The following is a 26,765-nucleotide window of genomic DNA, read 5'->3' as shown; positions in this document are numbered from 1 at the left end:
CGATATGCCTTTGGATAGAGCGTCCGAAAGTGTACCAGTGCGAACCGGTCCAGTAGGCGATCGGTACGCCTACCGGTACCGGTTCGGCATACCTTGGTGGGATGCATACTATACCATACCAAACCGATAATGTACCGATACAATATCTGAAAGGCTGGAACCAACATTGCCTGACAGACCATCAGGGAGCTGTCGGTGGTCAAACAACTACTAAAGGGACTCAATTAAGAATATATAGGCAAATGGATGGGTGAGTGGCGGTGGATAGTTGCTCTTACCCCTGCATCAAGAGAGGAGGTATTTCTAGGTTCAAGTGAAAGGATGAATGAGATGAGGAAACTGATGACATAATTAAATTATTTTAAAGTCACATCCAATTCATTTAAAATAAGTTCATTTTGAGTCAAGAGATAGAAATCTCCACCATCAACCTCTTCCTTGTAACAAGCTTGTTAAGCCTCCTTCTACAACATCACTTTGTTATCCCTTCATCAAGATATATGTTAAGTAGGCCCCATAATTCTAATTCAACTTAAAGTGCCAACACAAAGCTGTTTTAAATATAGATAATCAATTTCAGTCCACTTCCCTTGTTAATACTATCCCCTACTTAGAACTATTTGGCCATTGCTAGACCTACAGATCCAACAATAGCCACTCAGGCAAACACATTGTTTGGTACTTTGGCTTATTGTGCTCAACAAGATGTAGGGGCTTAACCTATAAAAGAAACTTCCTCTGCTGCAACAAGCCAACCAACAACCAAATCAATTATGAACTAAGCTACTATGGCAAGAATAAGGGGTAACCAGGGTCATGTTGTTAGCTTATTCTCCCAACACTCTAAACTCTCTCAATGTTTGTGCCAAACAGCCCATGCCAATCATCACTCTATTCCCTCTCTCCAAATCTTGATCTTCCCTAGATGCCTCAATCCCTCCATCTCCTCTCCGTCCACTCACCTCCTTGATCTCATCCTTACGGTCCTACCCCTTTCCCATCTCCTCTTTGTGACCTCTTTCTCCTATATGCAATCTCACCATGATGATCCTCACCCCTTTCCTCTCCATCACCCACACCCCCTCTGAACAAGATCTAGACTTTGGCAATTACATCGTTGGCGAACACCACCTTTCTCTCCTTCAATAGTTCAATCTGGCACCTAGATCTTATCTCCAGTGCTCAATCTCAATACCCAAACTTTTTTTGGTTCACCCCAACATTACCTACTTGTTCGACTGTTGCTAAACAGTTTTTGGCATTGCATCAATTCCCTAAGATGGAAAGGTTCTTTTTCTAAACCATGCCTAAAAGTAAAATTTTGTCAATTTCTTTCTTCTACAAGGAAGAATTTGGTGGCTTGCGATTAAAAAAAGGCAGCTACTTCATTTTCAAACATTATGAGTTTGAGCTCTAGTGGCCAATCTCATAAAAAAAGCAGCCTAGTGCATGAGGCTCCCACCATTGATAGGTTTGGAGAGGGTCAAATGCAAGGTTCGCTGTACCGATTGGTACCGGTCGGTACCGAGCGTACCGTACCCATACCGCTGGGTACCGGTATCGGTACACCAATGTCGGTACGCCTGGCGTACCGCATACCGTACCGTACCGACACTCGGTACGCCTATACTAGTGCGGCACCGGTACGGGGTTCGGTACCGGTACGGCGAACCTTGGTCAAATGTATGCAGCCTTACCCCTGCGTGCGGAGAGGCAATTTTTATACTTCAAATCCATAACCTCAAGACCACAATGGAGCAATCTTATTGTTATGCAACACTCACCCTTTCTAGTGGGAGATCTCATATTTTCCTTCAATCTCTTCTAAGGTCCGCAATCTCAGTACCGAGTACCATATCGATACATTATTGGTTTGGTTCAGTTCAGGACGATACAATATGGTACAAGACTATACCAAAATAGCTCTCGAGCTATTTTTCTCAATTTTTATTTCGGTACGCCTCGATACAGATTGGTACGCCTCGGTACGGGCTGATATGCATCTTGGTACACCTCAGTATAAGTCGGTACACCTCGGTATAGAGCAGTATGGGGCTTGTACCGATTTGGAGATTCTCTTCTTTTTCTTTACTTTCTTGGTTTTTATTTTTTTATAAGAAAAAAGTTAAGCATGTTCCCATTTCTAAGGACTACTTTAAATGAAGGTCACCTGATGAGCCGCTAGAAAAAAGTTCGTTTCTCATGACTATTATCTTTTCTCATTATTGTTTTTGTTTTATTTTTTGTGTTTTCCTATGTATTTTGGATTCTAAGAAGAAGAGATAAAATGACTATTGGATAATGGTCGTATAATTTTGTATTTTCTAAAGCTTCTTATAGATAATTTTTTCAGAAAATTCCTTCCATAGAATAATTTCAGTCACATGCAACTCTACCTCCTCGAATTCCAACTGCATGCAATTTTGTTCACACCGCAACTTCTGCTGCAAGAAACAAAACAGCCCCTTAGCTTAAGCATGTAGTTCCCACCAATACTGAGTTGTTAAAACTTAAAAGTGTAAGTCTCTCATTCAAGTCATCCAATAGCATTCTTTAAAGTGTAACCTCAACTATTTATCTTAGTTGCCAATTTTTACAATTTACATTACTGCAGCCACTTTTCTAGCTACAAATCCTTAGAAGATCCAGAAAAAGCAACCACACTGCAGTAATTTCTCAGACTTACCAGGAAGACTTGTTTTAGGTTGATTCTAGATTGTTAGTAGCCACACAGATTTTGTCATCTTTCCCAATCAAGTGTCCATTAAGGGCTTCCACAAAAAGCAAACCAGGATATTGGTTTCTCATCAAAGGAGAAAAATGTGTTCGATACTACTGGCAGGATAAGGGAAAATTAGCAATGTTGGAGTTGCAATAAATTATAAATGCATTTTAAGCATAAAAGATATCTTGTTTAGGCAAGTACTTTTCAACAAGTCCAAGTGTATGATAAACATTTCTAACACCTACCAAATGCTATTTCAACAAAAACAAAAACATCAACTAAATAATATAAAGAAACAAAAGGTGCAAAAGAAATTCAGAAACATGAACATTCTTCAGCAGAATTCAATTGAGACAGCAAGCACTTCGAGATTTTAAAGACGCAATATCATGTACTCACTTGCTGAACCCATGATCGCACTAACATTATCAGAAGGAGAGAAAGGGAAAATGCCGGTAGAGCAGCAAGAACTGCAAAATTGATTTCATTGGCCTTCAGAATCTGATCTAACTCAAGCATTGCCCTATTAAACAGCAATATCATTCAGTCCAGTGCAGAATCAGATTTAAATTTGTACCATTCCTAATCACATCATTCTCAAACAATTGGAATAACTCAACTCACGTCTCAAGATCCAGTTTCAGCTTTTGAATCTGCAAATCCACATAATCCATAAGCAACAGTACGATAGCCAACTATAAGAGATAATTTAAAATTGGCAAAACTAAAAGGAAAAAAAAAAGGAAAAACCTGAATAAGCATAGCACGAGCTAGCTCTCCGCTAAGAAGATTGTGGAGTGGATGCATCAGCTCTTTCTCATATCTGCACTAAATGAATTCACAATGAATTTGAATGCAAATAATTATGGTACATTATCAACAACTCAAAGAAGAAGGTACTTGACAATTAGGTGTTAAATGATAAAATGAGCACAAGTCAAACTGAATAATAAATTCCATTTAGCAGTTGAAAGCTGTCAATTATTGAGAGTGTCCAGTTAGAAAGAAACATATTTAGTTTGATTGTTTGCTGAAAGATGTGATGTCAAGAATCTGCATTTTTTTGGTCTCTCAAGCAACCACTATGTTAATTGCCTTAAATGAAGTGATGAAAAATCATCTACTAATTCTAAGTATGATCTACATTCTTGTGGGGTCACAAATCATCAAGCATGAAAAAAATCCTATTAAGAACTCCTAGAAAAATCCGTTACCAACCCTTCAGTTATGTTTTTGTTTCAAGTAGGAAACTTATTGGACTCTTCTTAGCTGATTGTTTTACCATTTAAAATTTTGAAACATGAGAAACCAAAAGAGGTTCTTAAACGATAATAAAATTTGATTTTAGAATTTCAAATATCACATAGAAAATTCCTGTTAAGAACCCCTCTGTTCTGATTTTGTTTCATGGTTGGAAACTAATTGGACAATCACAGAAAAATCCTACTCTCTTTTTGTTTCAAATTTTGAAATTGATTGGACTCTTCCGAGTTGATTATTTTCAAAATTTCCAAAGATCTTAGTAGCTGCAGGAATTTTAATATCAACCCCTTTTATAATTGATATCATTAGAATTTGAATCTGAAGTTATTGACTTACATCAGAACAAAAAAAAAATGTTCTGAAAAGGGACTGATTTACATCATATATATCAGACCCAAAACAACAGAATTGGCATTTTTCGGTGAATGTTACCTAAAACTGATTCAAGAGAATATGATATACATGATACATACACACACACACACTCACACTTCTGATTTCATTCTTAAGAAAACCATCTTGCAACCTACCATCTTCCTTCCATTTGGACTCTCCTTTCCATCTTCCTTCCATTTGGACTCTCCTTTCCATCTTCCTTCCATTCAGGCTCCATGAGTTCAATCTTCCTTTCACTCCTGCCAGGCGAGAATCTTTCCAAAAAGAAATTTTAGAACCTTTTAAGTTTTAACTCTTTTACAAAGTCTATGGGTCTATTTTTTCTATTAAGATCTCATAGTGTTCTATCTTCCTCCTATTTAGGCCCCTCCGAGTTTCCATATTAGTTCCTTTTATTTTGTGCTGCCAGACATCAATCTTTTTTTTTCTTCTTCCCTTCCTTAGTCAAGAATTTTGAATTGAAAAAGATTAGCTACTAACTTCCATAATTAAGATATCCGACAATAATAATCTCTCTGTCAAAAAAAAAACCCATCGCACTCCTTTGTTTAAGCAGTAGCAATCATTGCCTTTATTAGGAATAGGAATACATGTTAATTAACTTTTATAGGTGTAGTAAAATCTTCCATTCCTTAATTAGGATTTTTGATATGAAAAAGATTCCATGTATATATTTATAAAAACTTGTATCCATGCAAATAAGGTATAAAAAGGGAGACTCTTTGCTTCATCCCCTTGAGTAGATTAAGTATCTCATTTCCATAATCCTATCACAAAACTATATTATGTACCCTTATGGGGAGGGGAAGAAAAATTTTGAGTTGGATACCACTTCATCTCGAATTCACTTAAAAATCTTGAATTTTTTTAAGCCGCGGCCGGATCCTTGTTTTGTTCGACACAGAACAACCGGTCGCGGCCTCCACCGGCCCGCAGCAGCCCTCTGCTAGCCTCTCTCCCTCTCCCCCTTCTCTCTCTCTCTTCCTTCCTCCCACGGTACCGTGCCCTCATCGGTACAGGCCCGGCACGGCCCGTACCGACTTGTGCCGCTGGATAACCGATATGGTGTCCGGTACCAGTTCCTCCGACTTGGCTTAGAGGTTTCCAAATGGGGTTAATAAGAAACTTAGTTGGAAATGTGCTTTGTTTACTGGAAATTCAGTATCCGCATGGAAACAAATAATCAAATCAAGCTTGAAGTGTGATTTACTTGAAACCAAGGTACGCGGAACCGACCGAACCGATGTACCGGTGAAGACCGGTACCGGCTCGGTACCGGTTCGGTACCGATTGGAACCGGTTTCGCTTAAAAAAAAAAACGCGTGGCCTTGCTGCCCCGCGCAGTTCCGCGCGCGCGCGATTCCTTATGCATGGACGCGCAGGCACGAGTCGGGGATGCGTTTTCCCACTCGCGCCCGCGCCCTCGCGCGCGGGCCTCTCTCCTTTTTTTTTCCTTCTCCTCTCCTTCCCAAACTGTCTCCTCCTCTGCCCGCGCGCGGGCCTCTCTCCTTTTTTTTCCCTTCTCCTCCTCTCCTTCCCAAACTGTCTCCTCCTCTCCTTTCTTCCCCTCTCTCCTCTTCTCTTCTCCTCTCTTTCCCCCCTTCTCCAACGAGCAAAGAAGGGGCCGGAACCGCACCAGAGAACGGGTGATCCTCGTCAGCCCGAGGGAGGAGGTAGGCTTCTTCTTCTTCCCCTTCGTCCTCTTCTTCTTCCCCAGTGCCGATACCGGGCTTGTATCAGTTCGCATCGGTACTGACAAGGAGCCGTTCAGTTCCGACCCCAAAGAGGTAGGAACCGAATTCTATGGCTGTACCGTACCGGTGCTGGCCAACAACGGTATGGTACGGGCTGAACCGGTCGGTTTCGATCGGTTCAGCAGACCATGCTTGAAACATTTACAGAATTTTTACATCTACAACTTTTGACCTTTTAGTTGACTTTATCGAGCTCAGCATGCTGATTATGACAGTTACTGCCATGAGGTTTATGCCTTAATTCAAACAGATTGTAAAAACTTTATGTGATGCTTATCAAACAATGTTATTGGACAAAAAGGAAAATTGACTAAAATGGAGACACCTTCGTCTATGCTCAGCAGATTGCATCAAGAATAATATACAGATACCATTCAAACTGAAAACTTGTTGCCTTTAGTGTGAAGAAGCGACTCAGACAGCTATGTCAGTAGACAAATAAAATATTATACTGATAAGATAGTCAAGAAAGAAAACTATTCAACACTATTACATAATATGGTAGCAATAGAAAACAAAATAATCATACGTAAGTGCAACAATATAGCATATCAAATAACCTAATGAAATATCCTTGATTACAAGATCTTAGAAGGGACAATAAAGTGAAATGTAGATGGCAGATCAGGAAAAAAAAATTGTTTCCTAAGATACCATATTGTTCATGAAAGGAATGCTAAAAAAGATAATTGTTTTCGCGACATAACGTCCATTTACATGATAAATTACACAATACACATGATAGCTATTTGATAAAACCTGAAAAGAAAATTTAGTACCTGGCCATGACTATTTCCAGCATTTCCTGATCTGATATGTTCTCTGGTAGCTTTTGACCTTTTGTTTGCTCACAGAATACCAACAACATCCTATCAAGGCACGAATAATTTAGGTGAGAACAAATTACAAATCACAAATTTGCAAAGAAATTAGATGCACAATTAAAGCATGTAGAAAAAATCGCATTTTGTAGCTCCAATAATAAAGAGAGTCAAAAGCTATCCAGCTACGGTGACCCTAAATATCGCCCATACTCCAAAGGCAGCTAGTAAGCCATAGAGCAACAAACTGTGCAAAACATTGTAATTGCCTATAACCATTAGCTTCATTTCCGAAATGCATTAGTCATTTACAAATGATCCAAGATTTCATTTTTGACCAAAGTTTTCATGGTATTCGAATATGCACATTAAATTGAACCGTTGCTTTATCCTATGGTTTTTGATCAAGGATCAGCTAAGGGAATGCAGGGCTTGCAATTATTGATGCATTTTTCTTTTCAGCAATTCCATTTATTCCATTTAATATTGTTCTTTCAAGACAACGTGCAAAAAACATATAGAAAATTATGAGGAACATCAGCTTGTCTGTCTGATGCACCTCCGAAGACTTTTTACCAAACTGTCGGTCTAAATCATTATCAACGGTATGTTTCTAACCACTTTTATGATCTCATATAATATGACCAGAACATCTACAAAAATTTTTCGACAAACTGATTTATGTTGGTATATATTTTTGAGTTAAAGATAATTCAATGCAATTGTATAGGCCTCAGGAAAGAAAAGTTAGGGGACCAAAAAAAAATGAGTATCAGCATTAACAACATTTTTCAGTGATACCTAAACCAATTGAAGTAGTGTATCTTTAAATTTAGCACAAATTGGCACAGCTGCTGATTCTAGTCTACTTTAAAAATAATAGCTGTGAATTTTAAAAGGATTTTGCCTCCCTAAATTTGTCATTCACTACATGCAGGTTTAAGAACAAGCATGTACCCCCCACAGACACACGCATGCACACATACAAACACACATGTGAGGACATAGAAAGCAGTCTCTTTTTCCATTCCAGTTCATCACTTTCTAATAGGACTCTAGCTTTCTCCCTCATCTTGCTATTTATAACAGTTCAGGAATGAGTCAAATCACAGTTCCAATATTCAGTGAGTTTTTAAAAAGCACATGAATAATTTGTATTTCAGAGATAGGCTGAAACATTTTGCAATTTATTTGGTGGTTCGCGAACTGCTTATGAATTTATGCTATAATTCGCAACCTTCACATATAAATCGCATAACAATCACGTCTTTGGATTTTAGGGGGCTGCTCAGTTTCTTTTCCCCATGTGCTCAAGGTGGGAATGCACTGAAAAGATGACCACACAGGACTCTTTTTCTTTGACAGAATTAAAAGATGGACTCTTGAACTTCTAAAAAAATATAATTGCATTTAAAAATTATAATAAGAATATTAAGAGTTTTCAAATTTTATATTGTATCTTCCTAGGTCCCAACATCCTAGTTTGTCTCTTCTCCTTGATCACCTTTTTCTCAAGAAATTGCATTATAAGTTTAAAGATACAAATTTTGGTTAATTTGAATTCTAGCATCTGAGTTCAATTAGTATTTTTTCTATTTTCACATATAATATTGTATTATCATATATATATATATATATATAATTAGATTGTTGAAATTATTTACTCTATATTAATTTAGATTTTTTTAAGCATTTCCCAATTTTTTGAATCTTTCCAACCCAAATCATTTAATCTTGCCAAATTATTCCTGAATACCATACTAGTGACTATGAATCAAATTCTGCCAGTGGAAGTCAGTGGCATGAAATTTTTGTTTTCCTATCTCCCATTCCATATGCATCTCCCACCAAATCTGTTTTTGTCGGATTCGTCTCCTACATGATGCATCATGCCTGCACGACAGTTCGTACTGCTCCATACTGTGAAACTTTTCATTAAAAATAGTATAAAAAAAAACCTTCAAAGGTCCCTCTTAACACCTAGAGGGGCTGAATTAACTTCATAGTTGCAAAAGTAAACGCCACCGGGATATACACAGTAATCCGGAGAATATGCTTGTGCACACAACCACAATATAAGCATACTCATGAACTCACACGGACCCATGTACACACACATATAAGTGTGCACACACACAGAGGGCTATGATCAGATCAGATAGGATTGGATACATAAGAAAAGCCAAGTTCAGATCCTTTTAACTATCAACTTAGGGCATGCATAGGATCTTAATCTCATATCATCATGATTTAATAATCGATTTGAATTCAAAGCATATGAAGTTAGTCTAATTTCATGTCGTACCTATCTAAATAATAAAACCAAACCACTTAGCTAGCTAAATGTAATTTCATCCAAGCTTTCATTTAGAGTTTTGTGCCTTTGTTGGCAAGTGGGAAGAGGATCCCAACAGCCTGACCATCAAGGTTCGCCGGACCGACTGTACCGGCGTACCGGCGAGCACCGGCACCGGTACGGTTCCGGTTCGGTAACGGCTTGAAACCGGCTTGAAACCGGTACCGAACCAGAGCCGCGCGCGCGGCCACGAGCGCGCGGACTTCAAAAAAAAAAATGTGTCTGCGTGCGTCCGCGGATGCGCGCGGACGCGTCAAATGCCACAGAGTGGCATTTAATGCCACTCTGTGGCATTTAATGCCCCGCGTGGGCACGGTGCCCCGTGCGGGGAATCGCGCCCGAGCGCGATTCCCTGTTGGGAAATCACATGCGGGCGTGGTTCCTGCGCGGTAAATCGCGCACGAGCACGCGTTCTCCGCTCGCGCGTCCGCACGCGTTTTCCAACGCGTCAAATGCCACAGCTAAGGCATTTAATGCCCCCACGCGGGCTGGCAGCCCACGTGGGCACGGTGCCCCGCACGGGGAACCGCGCTCAGGCGTGATTCCCTGCTGGGGAATCGTGTGCGGGCGCGATTCCTGCGCGGGTAAACGCGCACGGGTGCGCGTTCTCCGCTCGCGCGTCCGTGCACGTTTTTTTTAAAAAAAAAAATCGCCGCGGACGCGTTAAATGCCACAGAGTGGCATTAAGAGGCCCACGCGGGCTCCAGCCGCGTGGGCGCTCTTCCCCGCGCGCGGGGAAAGACTGGCTTGTACCGGTGCGAACCGGCCCGGTTCGCACCGATACCGTGCTTGGACCGGTGGGAACCGGGCCGGTTCGCACCGATACCGGCTCGAATCGGCCCGATTCGCACCGGTCCAAGAACGGAACCAATCGATTCCAACCCAATTTGGGTCGGAACCGTTTTTATATGTTGTACCGTACCGGTGCCCGTCGGCACCGGTACGGTACAGGCTGAACCGACCGGTTCCGGTCGGTTCAGCATACCTTGCTGACCATCCTCCATTGTTGAATATAAAAAATATTATTTGATCACGCATCAGATAGGTACCTAGTAGGTCTTAATGCAACTGAATCTGAAGCCAACTGGATAATTGGCTGATAATCCATATGCAGCCCACTAATGTAATGGATACAGGTTTTCAACTGTACATGTGCCCTTAACACATGCCAGTGCACAGGCATAGATATATAAAGCTCCACTATTCAAACACACCATCTTATACATTTCATGAATAAAGAAATTCTCCAATACTATTAAGATTTAAACAAGGAAAAAGGCTATGTGGAAACATATGAACATTTACCCAGTGAATTATTGAATTATTTTTACATTTATTTATTTGCTTAAAATTTATATAGGAACCAACCATCCAGTTTTATGCCTTTTCTCAATATAATTTAACTAATAAGATTTAATTATTGCTTTTCATTTATATGTATTCTTTTATTTGTCAGAGGGTAACATTTGACCGCGGAATATTATGTGTATCTTTTTATTTCTTTAGTTTATTTTTCCTATTTAATTAGTTCATATTTTTGGTTAATTCACCTCTCATACACAATTTGTATCTTCAGATAACTTAATGTTCATATTTTAGTGGTGGACTAAAAGCATTCCAACAACGATACAAAAATTTTCTTTTGTTTTCACATTCTTTAACTCAAATGTAGATTTTAAGCATGAAGTCCATGTCTTCAATGTTTGATTAGCATTTCTTTCTTATATCCTTTTTCAGTTATAACTTTACATTCACGCTTATTGATTGTGAATAAAATAATTTACATTGTATTTACACATAAACTTACTGATTCTTACATAAATAATCATACAGATCCTTTATTTCCTCAATAATTTCTATGGATACCTTGGATAAATAAAGTAGATTTATTGATAGTCAGCTGAATTACTAGAGTTAGTTTAAAATTTCTATTGTAAGTACACTAATGTGAAATAAAAATGTAAAAACAGTGTACAAGGGTGTGAAAAACCACTGGTAAATATACCTCTGACATTAAGAAAACGATATAATAAAAGTCTAACAATTTGCAGGCTAAATCTTAACATGTACGTACTCTAGGAAAATCAAATATGAATTTAAGATTCTTTTGATGAAGATAATATGAATAGGGTTTTTTCTTCACATTTTCTCCTCAATAAGTAAATTTAGTTTTTTATTACTACTTTTTTTAAAAACACAAGTGCATATTTGAAAAGCCACCAAGAATAACAAGAAACTACTATGACTATTTGTTCTTGTCATAATTTTCCAATCTTACATGAAGTGCACCAGTATATCATTAATATGCTTTCATCTATGTACAGTCCCATAAAGTCCACAATGCACTTTCACACAGCATGAACTCATTGATGAAGTGCATCTGGGGAAGTGGAAATAATTTCTAGCATCATGGTTCCAATTAGATCCATGGAATGGGTTGAAAGATGGGAGTAGTACTGAGACTAACCTGTGCAGAGAATCTTCAGTCAACTTCACCTCCTCAACTTCCATCACACCTTTGTGTCTCCTCCTGAATGTCTCAAAAAGCTCGTCTCTAATGGAAATGAGCTGCAGATTCAAGTTAGAGCATGGTCAAGATTTCACGATCAATTATGCATAAAAACCATTCTTCATGTGCAATATCAAGGAACTTCAGTGGAAAAGCGTAGTACTAATATCAAATGTAATACAGTCAAAAGGCTTCTTCAACAAAATGGAAAAATAATGAGTTACATTCTTGATCAATGTGATGGAAAATGATAATAACACCCAAAGCAAGACATTATGAATTTTTGATCTTTAAAACCAACAGTTAAATGATGTCTGACTGTCTAAGGAAGTCCATGATGACTTCAAGATAATCTATACTGTAAAAGTAGAAGAAAACAAAGATTTCCAATAAGAACCCATCCTGTTCCTTAAATGGTAAAGTGACTTCTTTCCATTATTTGGATAGCACGGTATGTCCAAAGCCCATGCTCACCTGAACTCTTCATGGTATGAAGTGAGATTGTAGTTGATATTGAGATCACAAAGAACTTCACTATAGATTTTCACTCAAGAAAATTTGTATACATGAATATTGCATCAGAAATCCTATATACATAAACTTGTGCAAACATTATGTATATCCTACAGACCCATGCCAAACTTACAAACATATCAAGCATACAAGACACGCCAAAACAAAATTCATGGTTCAGAAATTCAGATAAATATATGTACATAATCTCATGAAGTAGAAAAGTTCCCGCTTCAGTCACTCACACATTCATTAACCCCAAAACTTTTAGTAAGATATATACCTAATCAAAATATTTATTTTGCCATTTATCAAGAAAATAAAAAATTTAATCTTGTGACAAATCAAATTTTAGGCATGAACAAACTTGTCTAGTGCAAGCCAGGACGTTACATTAGATATTGCCAGCACCAAACACTAAATGTTGCTTAAAAGAAACATACACCTGTATTGATAAACACTAACATAAATATGGAAATCTTACTGGTTGTTCCACATGATCTTTCCAAAATCCAGCGGTCGATTCTTTTGCTTCACGGATCCAGTTGTCCATGTCAGGACTTCCCATCAAACTACTATGGCGCACAAGCCACAACGAACATACTGAAAGGCCAACCATTCCCCAGGTATAGCGCAACCAGTATAAGGTCATTCTCCTTGGTTTTTGACAGCCGGAAAACTAAAAGGAAAAATGAACATTATTTTTCATCTAAGGAAAATTTTATCAGAGTTTAAAAGACAGCTTCACATAAATCCAAAATAATATAAAATACTCAAGCAATCATATTGAATGCATCATGACATTGGAAATCATTGTAAATTTACATTTTATTCATGTCCAACTCTATATTATTTAACAACCAATATCAGAAACCAGGATAACAAAACAAAAGATAGTAGCATCTTATTGAGCTAAAATCTGGCAGAGAAAAAGCAAGGATACAAATATACAATAAATAGTGACATAGCAGAAGGCTCATTGCACAAACAATATGACTGGATGTTACAGATAAAGCACAAACATTTACAAAAGCCAGTTGTCCATGTCAGGACTTCCCATCAAACTACTATGGCGCACAAGCCACAACAAACATACTGAGAGGCCAACCATTCCCCAGGTATGGTGCAACCAGTATAAGATCATTCTCCTTGGTTTTTGACAGTTGGAAAGCTAAAAGGAAAAATGAACACTATTTTTCATCTAAGGAAACTTTTATCAGAGTTTAAAAGACAGCTTCACAAAAATCCAGAATAATATAAAATGCCCAAGCAATCATATTGAATGCATTATGACATTGGAAGTCATTGTTAATTTACATTTTATTCATGTCCAACTCTTTATTATTTAACAACCAATATCAGAAACCAGGATAACAAAACAAAAGATAGTAACATCTTATTGAGCTAAAATCTGGCAGAGAAAAGCAAGGATACAATAAATATTGACGTAGCAGAAGGCTCATTGCACAAACAATATGACTGGATGTTACAGATAAAGCACAAACATTTACAAAAGCCTACATTACTGCAGTTCCAAGACTCATCTCAGTGCAATCTTTGCCCAGAAGCAGTATGGTAATTATATATGTTTCTATATTATCTGCATGATAAACCAGCTCTCTTTGTCGGAGACGCTTTCCTCATGAATTTAGACAAGAGTTTGAGAAGAGAAACAAAAGATGAATGCCATATTCTAAAGTGGGAGTGCACATAGCCATGAGGCTAGCCTCTATAAGGACACTACCTTCTTTACTGAGAACAAGCCTCTAGATATTCTGTTCCACTTTTTCTATCTCAGTATTATTTTTCAGAGAAAGAAACCAGATTGCATTAACCAAAAGTTGTAGATTTGACAATAAAAGTAAACAAAAACTCTCATGGGGTAAAATCTCATTCCAAACACATCATCAGTCGAATATGGTGTTCCTTTAGTTGATTCAATATGTTATCTAAATAATCCAAATATGCTAATTCATAACCTAGCATAAAAAAAAACTTTTCTTTTGGAAGAATTAGTTGATTTACCAAACCTCTTTTTTTTTACATCCTAGTACATGATATATTATAAGACACTGTGGTATGCATAAATATTAATAGAGTGTTACCCACTTATTATAGGTGGTCCTCCAACCTTGCAGGAAAAGAAGCGCAGTAAAAAGGAGAAAAAGAGATTTGCATTAATTATAGTATCAACATTAACCTACTTACCAACTCACCAAATCTTACTAAAGAAGGCAACTAGGTAAAAGTGCAAAAGAGATGTCCACTCACGATGAAAGATAAATATGAATCCAATCTTTGAAGATTTTGATATATCAAGTTGGTAGCATCCCTTATTTCAGTATCAGTCCACTGTGATCGCTCCGGGTCTATTTCAGGTATTTTCTCAAAGAGAAGTGCGCATGAGTTGCCCCTCTCTGTGGAGAATGAATTATCACTCTGGCAAACAAGATGAGGTGACTACAAATTAGAGCAGAAAGCTAGAAGCAGGATGCCCTTTTTTCTTCTTCTATATAATCACAGGGTTAGTTAAAAAAGAAAAAGGGACATCTTTACATAAAAAAGTAAGGCATACAACCTTGTAAATTTCACGTGGATGGCTAATTGAAGCTTCCAGTTTTGAAAAAAGGGTATTGATGGTAACCAGTAATGAAGGCAGTGACTCGTCAGAATCCTCTGTCAACATTTCTCCATATCTATTTACCTCCAAATATACCTACAAGAACAGCCAATAAAAGCAATTTTATGAACCTAACAATGGCATATATCAAGAAGTGAAGAAGCTCTGGAGTCAAAACTCATGAACTAGACAAATGCCATAAAGAAACCAAAAGTAAAATAAAGAGTGACACTCAAGAAGCAATGAATATTTAGAATGAGTTTGAAAGAAACTACCCATGAGAACAAAGTCAGAAAGGCCAAGTGTTGGCATTAATGCAACTGAGAGTATATTGAAGTTGAAACAACTAAAAGTAATTCTACCATCATAAAGGTAATAAATTGACAAATATAATGGAATCATGCAAACCTGTCCAAGAAAGGTGGCCAGGCAATGTTGCAGGCTCATTAAGATAGCAATCTTCTCAGATATCATATCTGATGCAGAACAACATAGATGCTGGATTGGAGACCCATCAGTGCCAAGTCTAGTTATCAGTTGATATGTTCCATCAATAAATGCTCGTGGTCCTCTTTCAAAGATCATGAAGTATATTTTCTGAGTATTCGTTCCCTGAAAAACAGAAGACATCAAAACAATTCCAACAGAGACAACACGAAATAGAACAAGTTGGTTTGCAATATTAAATACATTAGTGGTATTGACCGAGAAAGTAGAGAGAACAAGGTACGCCATCTCGACACTGAGCCCTGTACCAGTGCCACCTTGTCACTATGTCGGTAAACCCTCTATATTGTATACCGGTACCGAATTGGTACGGTACGGTATGCTTTATACCGTCCGGTTCAGTACGGTATGGCGTACCTTGATAGAGAATAAACATCACCTCCGCCCGGGACTGCCAAAAAACCAGACTCTTTTGAATATTACGCAAACAATGCAAGGTGTGTTCCATGATATCTTCTAGTATAACAAATACTCTGGATGCTTTTGCTGCAGTCCTGCAAATTTGGAGTTTGCAATAAGTTATTAGGGTATGTTGAGTTTCTAGTCCTTTCTCATGATGATGCAGTGGAGCAAAAAGTATACTTAAGTAAGAAAGAAAAAAGATATTTCACATTTGTGCGGTATATCAGTCTATTTCTTTGGTCTCGACACTGCATTTAGTAATTCAGTTGTTCTACAATATTCGCGACCATATAGTTGCTAAGCTTCTATACTGCATCTTGTTTGAAGTAACATGTATTACTTTAGTGGTCCACCCCACATCCTAATTTTTCCTCATTTTCCTTTTTTGGTGGAATGGTGGGAGCATACAACATGTGGTTATAATGATCACAAGTAGAGTTGGTTGCATAGAAGGGCATATGCCTTACAACCCAAAAGAGATACAAAAGGTCCTAGGATTTTAACAAAAGAATAATTCAATCCCAAATACCATGCATAGTACTTAATAACAAATCGTACAAATAACTAATTATGATCAAAAGAACCTATCAAGGTCTGTCGCGCTGGAATTGGGGGCCCAGACTGGTTGTTTGGCGGCATGGGTTCGTACGCCCCCTTACCGTTTCGTGCCGGCTTCGTACTGACATAGTAGAGGAGGCGGGGGAGAGGGTGAACAGGAGAGAAGAAAAGAGAGAGAGAAGGGGGAGAGGGGTAGGGAGAGAGGAGGGCCAGCGATCCGTGCGGAGGAGGGCTCCGCGACCGGATCCCCTGTTTCGTTCGAAACTGGGGTTTGGCCCCTTTTTTTTATTTTGCAATTTTTAAGTAAAGTCAGAAAATCGCTTGCCGACTTCACTTAAATATCGCCAAATTAAAAAGGAGCCCTCAGACAAGCGATTTGCCAACTTCACTTAAAAGTTGCAAAATAAAAAAAGAGGCCAGACCCCTATTTTGAACAAAACAGAGGACTCGGCCGCGGAGCCCTCCTCCGCCTCCTCCACGTGGCTTGCCGGCCTCCGTCGGCCGACCTCTACCTCCCTCTCTTTTCCTTTCTCTTCCTCTCCCTCCCTCCCCCGCTCACTTTCTCTTTTCCTCTCTTTTCTTGTCCTCCCCTTCCGTCAATAGGTTTTGTTTCTATTGTCGGAACCGTCCCAGTCCACTCCCGATACAGCTCGGTACACCCTGAACTGCTAGTTCGGAACGGTTTTGCCGACCATAAAACCTACATTGAGCAAAGATTAGGTACTGGCTATCTTTGAGATACATCTTGTATGCTCATCTTAAAATATAATGATATTGCAATCTCGCTTAAGATCTTCAGCTTCGAAAATATTTTTCGATATGATATGAGAAAGGTTCAAGACATTCTCCATTTCTTAACAACAACAAAGCAAGTGGGTAAGCTCCCTCGCCTAAAGAACAAAGCTAGGAATACTGCTCTGGCAACATCCCTCACAATATCTGCCAACTTCTCTCCCAAAGTCACCCAAACCCTAGGGTAGGAGAGAGGAAAAAGAAAAGAGGCTATTAGAATGTCAACCATATAATATATACATATAATGTCTTATACACTTTTTTCCGATAGTTTGATTCATCATTATAGTTTAAAATCTAATGTTGTTTTGTATAACCTATTTTGTGATAGAGAATGTGGCATTTTATCTTTTACTATGATAGCAGGCCAGTGGCTCAAAATAGGTTTCTGACGTGATTCTTGTCGGAGAGACTTGGATAATAAAATCATGCGGGAAAAACTTCCCCTATGCTTACATGAAATATGCCAAGAAAACTCTTGCAAGAGGCCATAGCTCCGGAAAAAAAAAAAGAAAAAATCTAGCATATAAATAACAAATAATACAAATAGGTTTCTGACATCACAGTCATGATACTTGCAGGAGAGAGTTGGAAATAAAATATCATGCAGGAAGACATATGCCAAGAAAACTCTTGCAAGAGGTCATGGCTCAAATGAAAAGACAAAATCTAGCAAATAAATAGCAAACAATACAATAGAAGGATCAGACAGCATATAAATAACAAATAATATAATATAAGGATCAGCCAGTATTAGCAAATTAAACATATTTCGAGACATTCTTGACATTGGCAAAAGAAAAAGGTCATCAGAGTCCTTTATCTATAACTAACAGGGGCTTAAAGCAACACTAGCCTTTAAAGATTAAACATTCAGTTTTTTCCTCTAATTTACCAGCAGTGAGACAGGTTCTGAGGAGGTTTATCAATAGATTGTATCTGACCTGGTTCCAATCCGAGCCCAATCCAAGTAAACCTAAACTTGTATGAAATTTTGATCAAACAAACCCAACAATTGCTTGATTTGCTAATTCAACTATTAAACAGATTTAACTTGTGTGATGCTCAGTTAACCCCAATCTACATAATTCAGCTGCATCCCACATCCCCTTCCAAATCTATTGTCACTTCTTCAGAAAGATCATCCTCTTATTTATACAACAATGCCAATTGTTCTCTATGTTGAAAGCAATCAAGATGATCTGCTCGAGGGGAAGAATAAACCACTAACGAAAATTAAAGGAGAAAAGGCATTAGCAGAAGGAAATAAAAGAAAAGCTGGACTGCACTGTAAGAGCTAGATCTTTGGCAAAAGATCTAATGATTCCAAAATTGGGTCATCCAAATCAAAGATCTACACCGTTGATTTTGATCTACTGTGAAAATGCCTAGAAATAAAAATTCATATTTTTTAAAGATCTCTAACCTATATATCAAATCAGTGCAAAAATGGATAGAAGTAATTATGGTGAATACCTGACAAGGCATTTAAACTGAAAATGTACATTGTTAATCATGAACTGCACATATTAAATGATGTATTGATCAGAAACTGATACGTTTGGAACGACTAGATCATTGCAAAATACCATTTTGTGTCGAGAAAGTTGTGTATTTATACATCCATTCAATGAATAGGCTAGACAGAGCAAAACATATGATATGTAGTTTCTAAGAATTACAACTCATAGAGATCAAGAATTCAAGATCAATAAAATGGATCCCTATGTTGGTGGGTCCATCATTATTTTGAACCTTTAACTCTTTTACCCAAGTTTTAAAGTTTAGCATGCAGTCTAGCCCAAAAAAAAATTACTTGTTGCAAATTAGGAGAAAGAGATGCTTGTTGTAATTAACAAGTAGGGATTAGTTTAGTGACTCTAGGTGTTACAAGATTAGTTTTCAAGGAAAAGGGATCATTGAGATGGGTGGAGAAGATAAAAGGATCATGGTGGACTAATAAGCTTAAACAGGCCACTAGTTTAGATGACATAATAGGCCTCGCAAAGTTTGTAAGAAGCAATCAAAGAATGCATGTATTCAAGGTATGCATAGTGCATATGGGATGTAGGTGCATAGCAGGTTAGTATGTTAAAAAAATATAAAAAATAGCAACATTCATAAAATAGGTACGAAAAGTAGAAATATAGACAAGGTACGCCATCTTAGTACCAGGCCGTCTACCAGTGCCACCTTGTTATTGTGTCAGAACGCCCAGTATGGGGGCCGGTTCGGTGTAAAGTATCGGTATGCCCTCCGTACCACATACTAGTACCGAACCGCTACAGTATAGTACGCCTCGTACCGCTCGGTTCGGTACAGTATAGTATCCTTTGACTATAGATATAAAATAATAATATTCATACTCATTTGAGAACTCATTTTAGTAATAGTATATAATGTTAAAACTAGTAACAACAAATCCCTATGCAAACTACATATAAATTTCAAGTATGCTAATGCAAAGAACATGGCTCAAATTTTTACAAATTATTCAATGATCACTCATCAAAACAAAAGATACCACGATGTATGACTTATAACTAAATCTAAAGGACCTAACTAATAAGTTACTAATCTTCAAAAGAACATGAAAAGTCAATCTTCTTCTACAAAAAGTGACTTATCAGGCAACAATCCACTATCACAACACATACGTGGCCAATCATATTTGCTTGGCCTTTATGTATCTCTAGCTCAGCCAAATATGGAAGCCACATTGAACAAATGCAATGCAGTAACCAGGCTACACCCACAGAAGCTGAGGCATATGCAGCCACTCAGACCAAGTATTACATTGCTGGACCTTGCTAATATTTTTTTATCAAAATCTTAGTGAGGACACCATCCAATCATAAAGGCAGCTAATATCATGCCAATGCCATGTGTGGAGACCTAAAAAAAATTTAATTAAAGAGTGAAAGGAATTGGATGGCTGATTGAAAAGGCTGTGCAGAGCAAACAGTTCAATTTTCAAACAGAAAGATTCAACCACAAGGAGTAGTTAAACCCATGTTCTCTTGTCTTCAAATTTTATAATTATTTCTTTTGAGGATTCCATTTCAGAAATCATAGGTTTAGGGAGTCCTCCGAAAGAAAAGGCAACTGGTGAAACTTTTCAATGTTGAAAAATATGAAATAGATCCTCTCTTTTGTTTCTTTTTCTGATATGCAAAGTCTGAAATTATTTCAGACATGGAACCAAAAAAAGTCTGACCCAAAAAATCATTGCAGCTCAGACCAAAAGATCAATCTAACTTACAAGAGTGGATCCTCTCCTCCAAAATCATTGTGGTAGTAGTCAAGGTTTTAAATCCTATGGGACAGGGTCGTCACAGTTTTTCTATCAAACGGATGTGCCTCTATCCCGCCCTGTCCCAACACTTGGGATGGAAAATGTCCCAAGATGCTCTAAATGGGACGCTAGGATGATGGCAGGACAATCCTGTCCCGACACTTGGCACCATGGTATGCTGTACCGGTCGGTACCGGGCATACCGTACCCGTACCGATGAGTACCGGCATCGGTACCTCAATGTCAGTACGCCTGGCGTACCGCATACCGTACCGTACCGACACTCTGTACGCCTATACTAGTGCGGCACCGGTACGGGATTCGGTACCGGTACGGCGAACCTTGCTTGGCACAATACCTTGTCCTGGTGTCTCGTGGGATATCCCATTGGGATTTGAAACCATGGTGGTCGTGTTTGTCGTAGGTTTGAAGAAGAAGTCTTTTTCAAAGCTTATTTATGACTACTCAATGATATAGCATTTCCTCAATCGACAAAGTGATGTAATAAGTTTCTTCCACAACCACTACATGAATACCAATCATATATTCCAAATATCACCAGAAATGAACTGCACAAATTTCATCATCCTAACACTTTGACTCCTTAGTATGTAGTTTATCACCCTTACAGCAATTTGAAGAATTTCTATTGACGTGATTTTTCATAAATCATTTTCTATTTGGGTGGTGAAATTATAATGACAGATATTTTAAGTCCATAAGAACCTTTTCGGAACTCTTTTCATCTCCAAGTGTAGACACACACTCTCGCTCTATCAGATCATATATATTTAACCCTTGAAGATGACACCAACATGAAGCAATGTCATCCTCTTCAAACTCAAACAAAAAAGATTGCATGATTAAATGGTAACCTAACACAAAGATGATAAAAGTTGGAGATTTGATCCAAGAACACATTTTGACTTATTCTGCCAAAGAAGTTGGTAAATCTGAGTTCAAGCTATTGATCATTTGAGCACATATGGAAATACTGATACAGTATAAATTCTACACCGCAGAAGAAGCACAAAACACTGTCTTTTAGAAATAGCAACTTACAATTCAACAGCTTTGATACAAGTTCAAGCAAACCAATATTAGGATCAAATTGTTGACTAGTCCATGTTTCAAAAAAGCTACAGAATGACAAAAGTTGTTGTGATGCTACACTCCATTGTCATGTCCTGTGGTTCCAAAAGCCAAAAAGCTCCTCCTAAGGTTTCCTCCATCCCAAGAAATTCACACTCGATCAATTCAAAGAATACTATGATTATTATTTAGACAACTTGATGTGGTATTTACCCATATTCTATGCCATGTTATGTGGCATGTAATACGGATTGACAATTCTATAAGTTTTCATGACGCCAGGGTAGTGAAAGCATGAAACTAAAATAGGCTAACCCCCCAACAGCGGACCGGGATAGTTCCAGCAACGGAAGCGAAACCTGTCGCTGGAGGGGGAGGAGAATGAAAGAGAGGAAAAGAGAGAGCGAGCGGGGAAGGAGGGAGAGGTCAAGGAAGGAAGAGAGAGGGAGGTAGAGGCTGGCCGGTAGAGCCCGGCGAGCCGTGCAGAGGAGGCTTTTCCGAGCTCCGCGGCTAGCTCTCTTGTTTTGTTCAAAATAGGGGTCCTGCCTCTTTTTTATTTTTGCGATTTTTAAGTGAAATCGGCAAGCGATTTGCCGACTATACTTAAAAGTCGCAAAAATAAAAAAGTGGTCGAACCCCTGTTTCGCAGAGCCCTCCTCCGCCTCCTTCGCCCGAGTCGTCGGCCCCCGCCACCCTCCTTCTCTCTCCCTCCCTCTCTTCCTCTTCTCTCTCTCTTTTCCTCTCTCCCGTTCGCCCTCTCCCTCGCCTCCTCTACTGTGTCCTCTACTGTGTTGGTACGGAGCCGGCATGGAACGATGCGGGAAGGTACCGTTCCATGCCGTCGGGCAACCGGTCTGGGCCCAGTTCTGGCACAGTAGACCCTGGGGTTAGTGTTAACAAGTTGTACCGAAGAATGATACATCTATACCAAAGTGTTCAACTTTCATAAACAAGAAGGTTAGAGACAAATATGTGAAAAGAATGAAATAAAACAAAGGTTTGAGCTCTGAAAATGAATAGGAAGACGAACTTAAGATTTATGCTAAACACTTGAGTGACAGACATGATCCTCATACCATAGTCATGAGCTTGGCGTTTGGGAACAATTTGGCTAAGTAATGATTTGGAATTTGGAGAACAAAGGGGCAAATTAAAAGTGTCGAAAGAGCCTGGATATTTAAGAATCAGAAAAACGGCGCAGCTGGAAAAATGTGAGTTTTCTATAATAAATGTAAAAGTATCGCCACTAGCAACAGTATATGGTTTTATAAATCTGTAACGTATAAAAACTTTTTAAGTTAGTCGTGAATAACTCGTGAATACATTGTAAAATTCTTGTATAATTGGAGAATAATTTTGGATTGATTTAGTTTTGGAGAATCATTTGTCAAAAGAAAAAGCTAGAATAATTCAAGAATTTTTCAACAATACAGATAATATAGTAACTGTGCCTAATCCCAAATTTTAGGGGTTGGTGCTTATGGTACCATGTATAATTCACAGCCTTTAGGTCAAATATTCCAATCTTCCATCGTGTACTACCCTCTGGAAAACAACAGGAGAGAGCTGAACTACTTCTACCTTAATCAGCTAATTCAGCCACTCAACCTAAATTATCAAAGATTAAACTTAGCATACTCATCTACCCTAATTTACTCAAAATACTAATTCGGAACACTAATCAAGAAATACAAGATGTAAAGGAAAATTATTACAAATTATAAGCATCCAACATCGGATTGATCCAATGTGTCGCTGAACCATTCAGCGCAAGCATTGCAGCATGTGCTATTTGATTCAAATGGATTCCATTTATTTGTGAGCATTACAAAGCTTATGTAAAAAAGGGAAATAAATCTATAAACCATGAATTAACAAAACAACAATGGCTAAAACTTAATTCAAATATCCATGTAATTCCCGAGACCAAGATCTCGTTCACTTCAGGCGTTAATTTTGCTCTTCGCGATGGTCCATTTACAGCAAGAAAAGAAGGGGGAGAGGGGAGACGACTTACAAAGAGGATTGGACGGCGTTGGAGTGCAGTGGAAGCGGGAGGCCCGGCTTTCGCCCCCGAGATCGGCCCCGGGACCGGAGAGGGGAGAGATTGGAGAATTTGGCGAGGAGGCTCGAATCGGGAGAAGGGAGGTAGCCGAGGAGAGCCCTCCAGATCCGAATGGGATAGGAATAGATAAGGGCTTTCGCATCGTTGGGGTCGTCTCTAGGGTTTTGAGGTGGTGAAGACGCCATGGCTTTCGTTCTTGATGGCAGGGCAGCCTTGGGGCTTCCAGAAGGCGAGGCGTTAGAAGAGTGACGCGTGGGGACGGTTTTAAGTGTATGTTTTGGTCTACTTTGTCCTGAAATTACGTTAGTTCTACGTGAGCCTAGCCGTTGCTAGCCGCCGATTTTCGCCGCGCTAGTTGGATCTCAGCATTGAGGGCCTTACGATATTCTTTCTGCCCAAATCACTTAAATCCGAACAATTTTGGACCATCGAGCGACCCTACCTTTATCTCCTCTCTCATATTTTATTTCCACCGTTCCACTTCATCCCTCTGAATTCTTTCCTAACCTGTTAGTTTTGATTTTTAGAAACAATTTAGCATGAGGTTTTACCCTCGAATTATTGAATTACGAATGACAATGGATCGGATATAAGTTAGGTAGTCCATTGCCCGTATCTGCCTTTTACTTATCCCGAGGCGAATAGAGTTAGATAGGATAGATAAGGCAGATTAGATCAGGTAAAGCTACACAAATCAAATTTTTTAATGTACAAATCAAATTTGTTTCTTAGAAGAAGATTTGTGAAGAGTTATATATATATATATATATATATATATATATATATATATATATATATATATATATATATATATATATATATATATATATATATATATATATATATATATATATATATATATATATATATCCGAATTAAGTTCGGAACAGATTTTTTTGTCATTATTGGTACCCACTCTTTGGGGTAAATCCTTAATACGTTTATTTATTTAGTTTTGATAATTAGTTTAGATCAAGGTAGGTTAGGAACCTAGCATTAGGGTAATTTTAAGCATCAAATCTTAAAAACTAGAAGTTTGAAGAAAAAATAAGTAAATGTCTAAAAGCCAATTGATCGTAGATAGGTTGGTTAATTTCTAAATTTTTTATGAGAGAAATTAGTTTTCTTAATTATATTAAATATAATATTAAGTTAACTAGATAAGTTAGTTGTAATTGCGGCCTGATTGGCACACCCTAATTTGATCTCTTTTTTTTGTTACAGTTAAGAATCCCTTTTTGCATGATTACTTGTATGAATGTGTAATTCTAATATATACATGTGTAATTTTGATATGTGCAAATATATTATAGAAATTAAATAAGCTTGATTGTGCATAGAAAGTGACAATATTTTTGCATTTTGTAAGGCGAGCATGTTGGTGTATTCTATTAATAAAACTAAGACTTCTATAATCGGGTAGCTGGGTGTAGTACTTTGGACTAGCTATACTATTATCGATTGTCTAGTCTCATTATAGGTGAGAAATGTGATACTTTCAGTTGCTCCTCATGGGTGGAAAATAGAACCGTGGTTAGTCCATAGTCAAAAATAAATTAAAATGCACTCTTGAAATGCATGGGTGGATGAAGGCACTAGATTAGCCATGTTATTCTAGTTTCCTAACACACATTATGACACAATCGATTGTTCCATCTGGGAAACATGATACTATCTGTTGCCTCATCATACGAGAAAAATGTGACCATGGATAATCCAAAGCCAAAAATAAATTACTAATGGAGTATTTCTAGGATATTGGCTGAACCTGAACCCTATCATGTGTTATGAGTGATTATAAGTTGTTGATTATGAACCAATATTAAAGGAATTATCATTTGGGCTGTATGTGATGCATTGAGATATCATGGCCTATTGAGTAGTGGAAAATATAATTAAAGTTCTAGATATTAATTCTTATAGAATTTTTATTGTTAGTTATTAATTTACTTATTTATTTATTTATTCATATTGGGCTGTACATGAGCTTGAGGATTCTTATTGAGCTATCAACTTATATTATCCTTCTAACGTTTTTTTTTTGTCAAAGCCATAGGATGCTTAGCAGTCAACTGAGATTTTTGGGGTTCACCCATGAGAGATAGAAGAAAAAAAAGATCTCTGATACTGTTGGATACTTGAAAATTGCATTGCACTACTCTTGTTACTTAATAATATTGGAACTACTTGTCTTGTTCCGAAAATAATGAATTTCTTGTTGAAATTTTATTTAATCGGTAAGCCTTTTATATTCCCCAAGGCTATACAATATAAAATATGCAGTCACGTACCAGCTCAAGTTGTGGGGTTTGGGGGTTATAACATATATCTTAATGATATAGGATACCTCTATATAGATATATACTTCAATAATGGAGTTGGCATAGCAAATAGTACCATGTGTATATGGTGCTTAAAATTCTGTTTGAGGCTTTACTAATAAATTGATGGCCTAGCTTTACAATAGTGGGTAATTCATCAGTGTTGAAATCACCACTTATCCCAAAAGCTTAAGCTAATAGAACTGATATCATGTTGAAATCACCATTTGTCTCAAAAGCTTAAGTTGATAGAATGAGATAGGTTTATTTATATATTTTCTTACACAGAGCAACAATGGCTATAGAATTGCTTACTTGTCCCTTCTTGATTATGTCTGAGACATGGCATCAACGGCTGAATTGCTTGTTCTTTGACCACCCATCATTTGATGATACCAGGTGGGAGCTTGGTTGGGCACATTCTAGTGGTACAGAACTTAACATGAAGCTTGAATGGTGCATTACTAGTGCATAAGTCATTTAAGGACAAGCTTAACTAATCAAATTGATGGTGTACTTCAGCTATGGGCCTAAGTGCCATAAGACTAGGGCTAGGGTTCAATATCATAAAACTAACATTGGAAATGCCACATAAAATTGGTTTTTACTGTGGAAGAATCATCACCAGTTATTATCATTATGCCCAGGTTGGTATTGCAGTGACATGAGGATTTGTCAGCATCGTAAATGCATCCATTTGTAAAGCTTGCTTCAAGAATGATGCAACTTGAACAGTTAAACTGCGACCAAGGGATTGTTTTCTTTGGAGGCTAGAA

General features: G+C 37.9%; 1 protein-coding gene across 3 annotated transcripts in view; it reads right to left on the bottom strand.

The window, feature by feature from the left end:
- LOC103706280 (protein DGS1, mitochondrial-like) overlaps nucleotides 1–24,160 on the bottom strand; it is a 32,631-nt gene extending 8,471 nt beyond the window's left edge. Inside the window, exons 1-11 of one of the 3 annotated variants that reach the window (XR_015968242.2) lie at nucleotides 23,621–23,942; nucleotides 15,844–15,958; nucleotides 15,366–15,569; nucleotides 14,916–15,053; nucleotides 14,609–14,776; nucleotides 12,822–13,016; nucleotides 11,783–11,883; nucleotides 6,918–7,007; nucleotides 3,476–3,548; nucleotides 3,350–3,378; nucleotides 3,125–3,248 (exon numbers count right to left, since the gene is read on the bottom strand). Coding sequence is in view for 2 of the 3 variants with exons in the window: in XM_008790337.6 (XP_008788559.1) it covers nucleotides 3,125–3,248; nucleotides 3,350–3,378; nucleotides 3,476–3,548; nucleotides 6,918–7,007; nucleotides 11,783–11,883; nucleotides 12,822–13,016; nucleotides 14,609–14,776; nucleotides 14,916–15,053; nucleotides 15,366–15,569; nucleotides 15,844–15,958; nucleotides 23,621–23,853 (1,470 nt within the window). In the remaining variant the exon portion in view is untranslated. Of the gene's footprint in view, nucleotides 1–3,124; nucleotides 3,249–3,349; nucleotides 3,379–3,475; nucleotides 3,549–6,917; nucleotides 7,008–11,782; nucleotides 11,884–12,821; nucleotides 13,017–14,608; nucleotides 14,777–14,915; nucleotides 15,054–15,365; nucleotides 15,570–15,647; nucleotides 15,959–23,620 lie in introns of all 3 variants that reach the window. The other 2 variants (XM_008790337.6, XM_088703202.2) reach the window with 2 other exon arrangements.
- Nucleotides 24,161–26,765: the final 2,605 nt, after the last annotated feature.

The sequence above is a fragment of the Phoenix dactylifera genome, chromosome 8, assembly GCF_051530095.1.
Source record: "Phoenix dactylifera cultivar Ajwa chromosome 8, Ajwa_hap1_PhDact_Kaust_v1.1, whole genome shotgun sequence".
NCBI classification, from domain to species: domain Eukaryota; kingdom Viridiplantae; phylum Streptophyta; class Magnoliopsida; order Arecales; family Arecaceae; genus Phoenix; species Phoenix dactylifera.
This window is presented reverse-complemented; position numbering and strand designations above follow the sequence as displayed.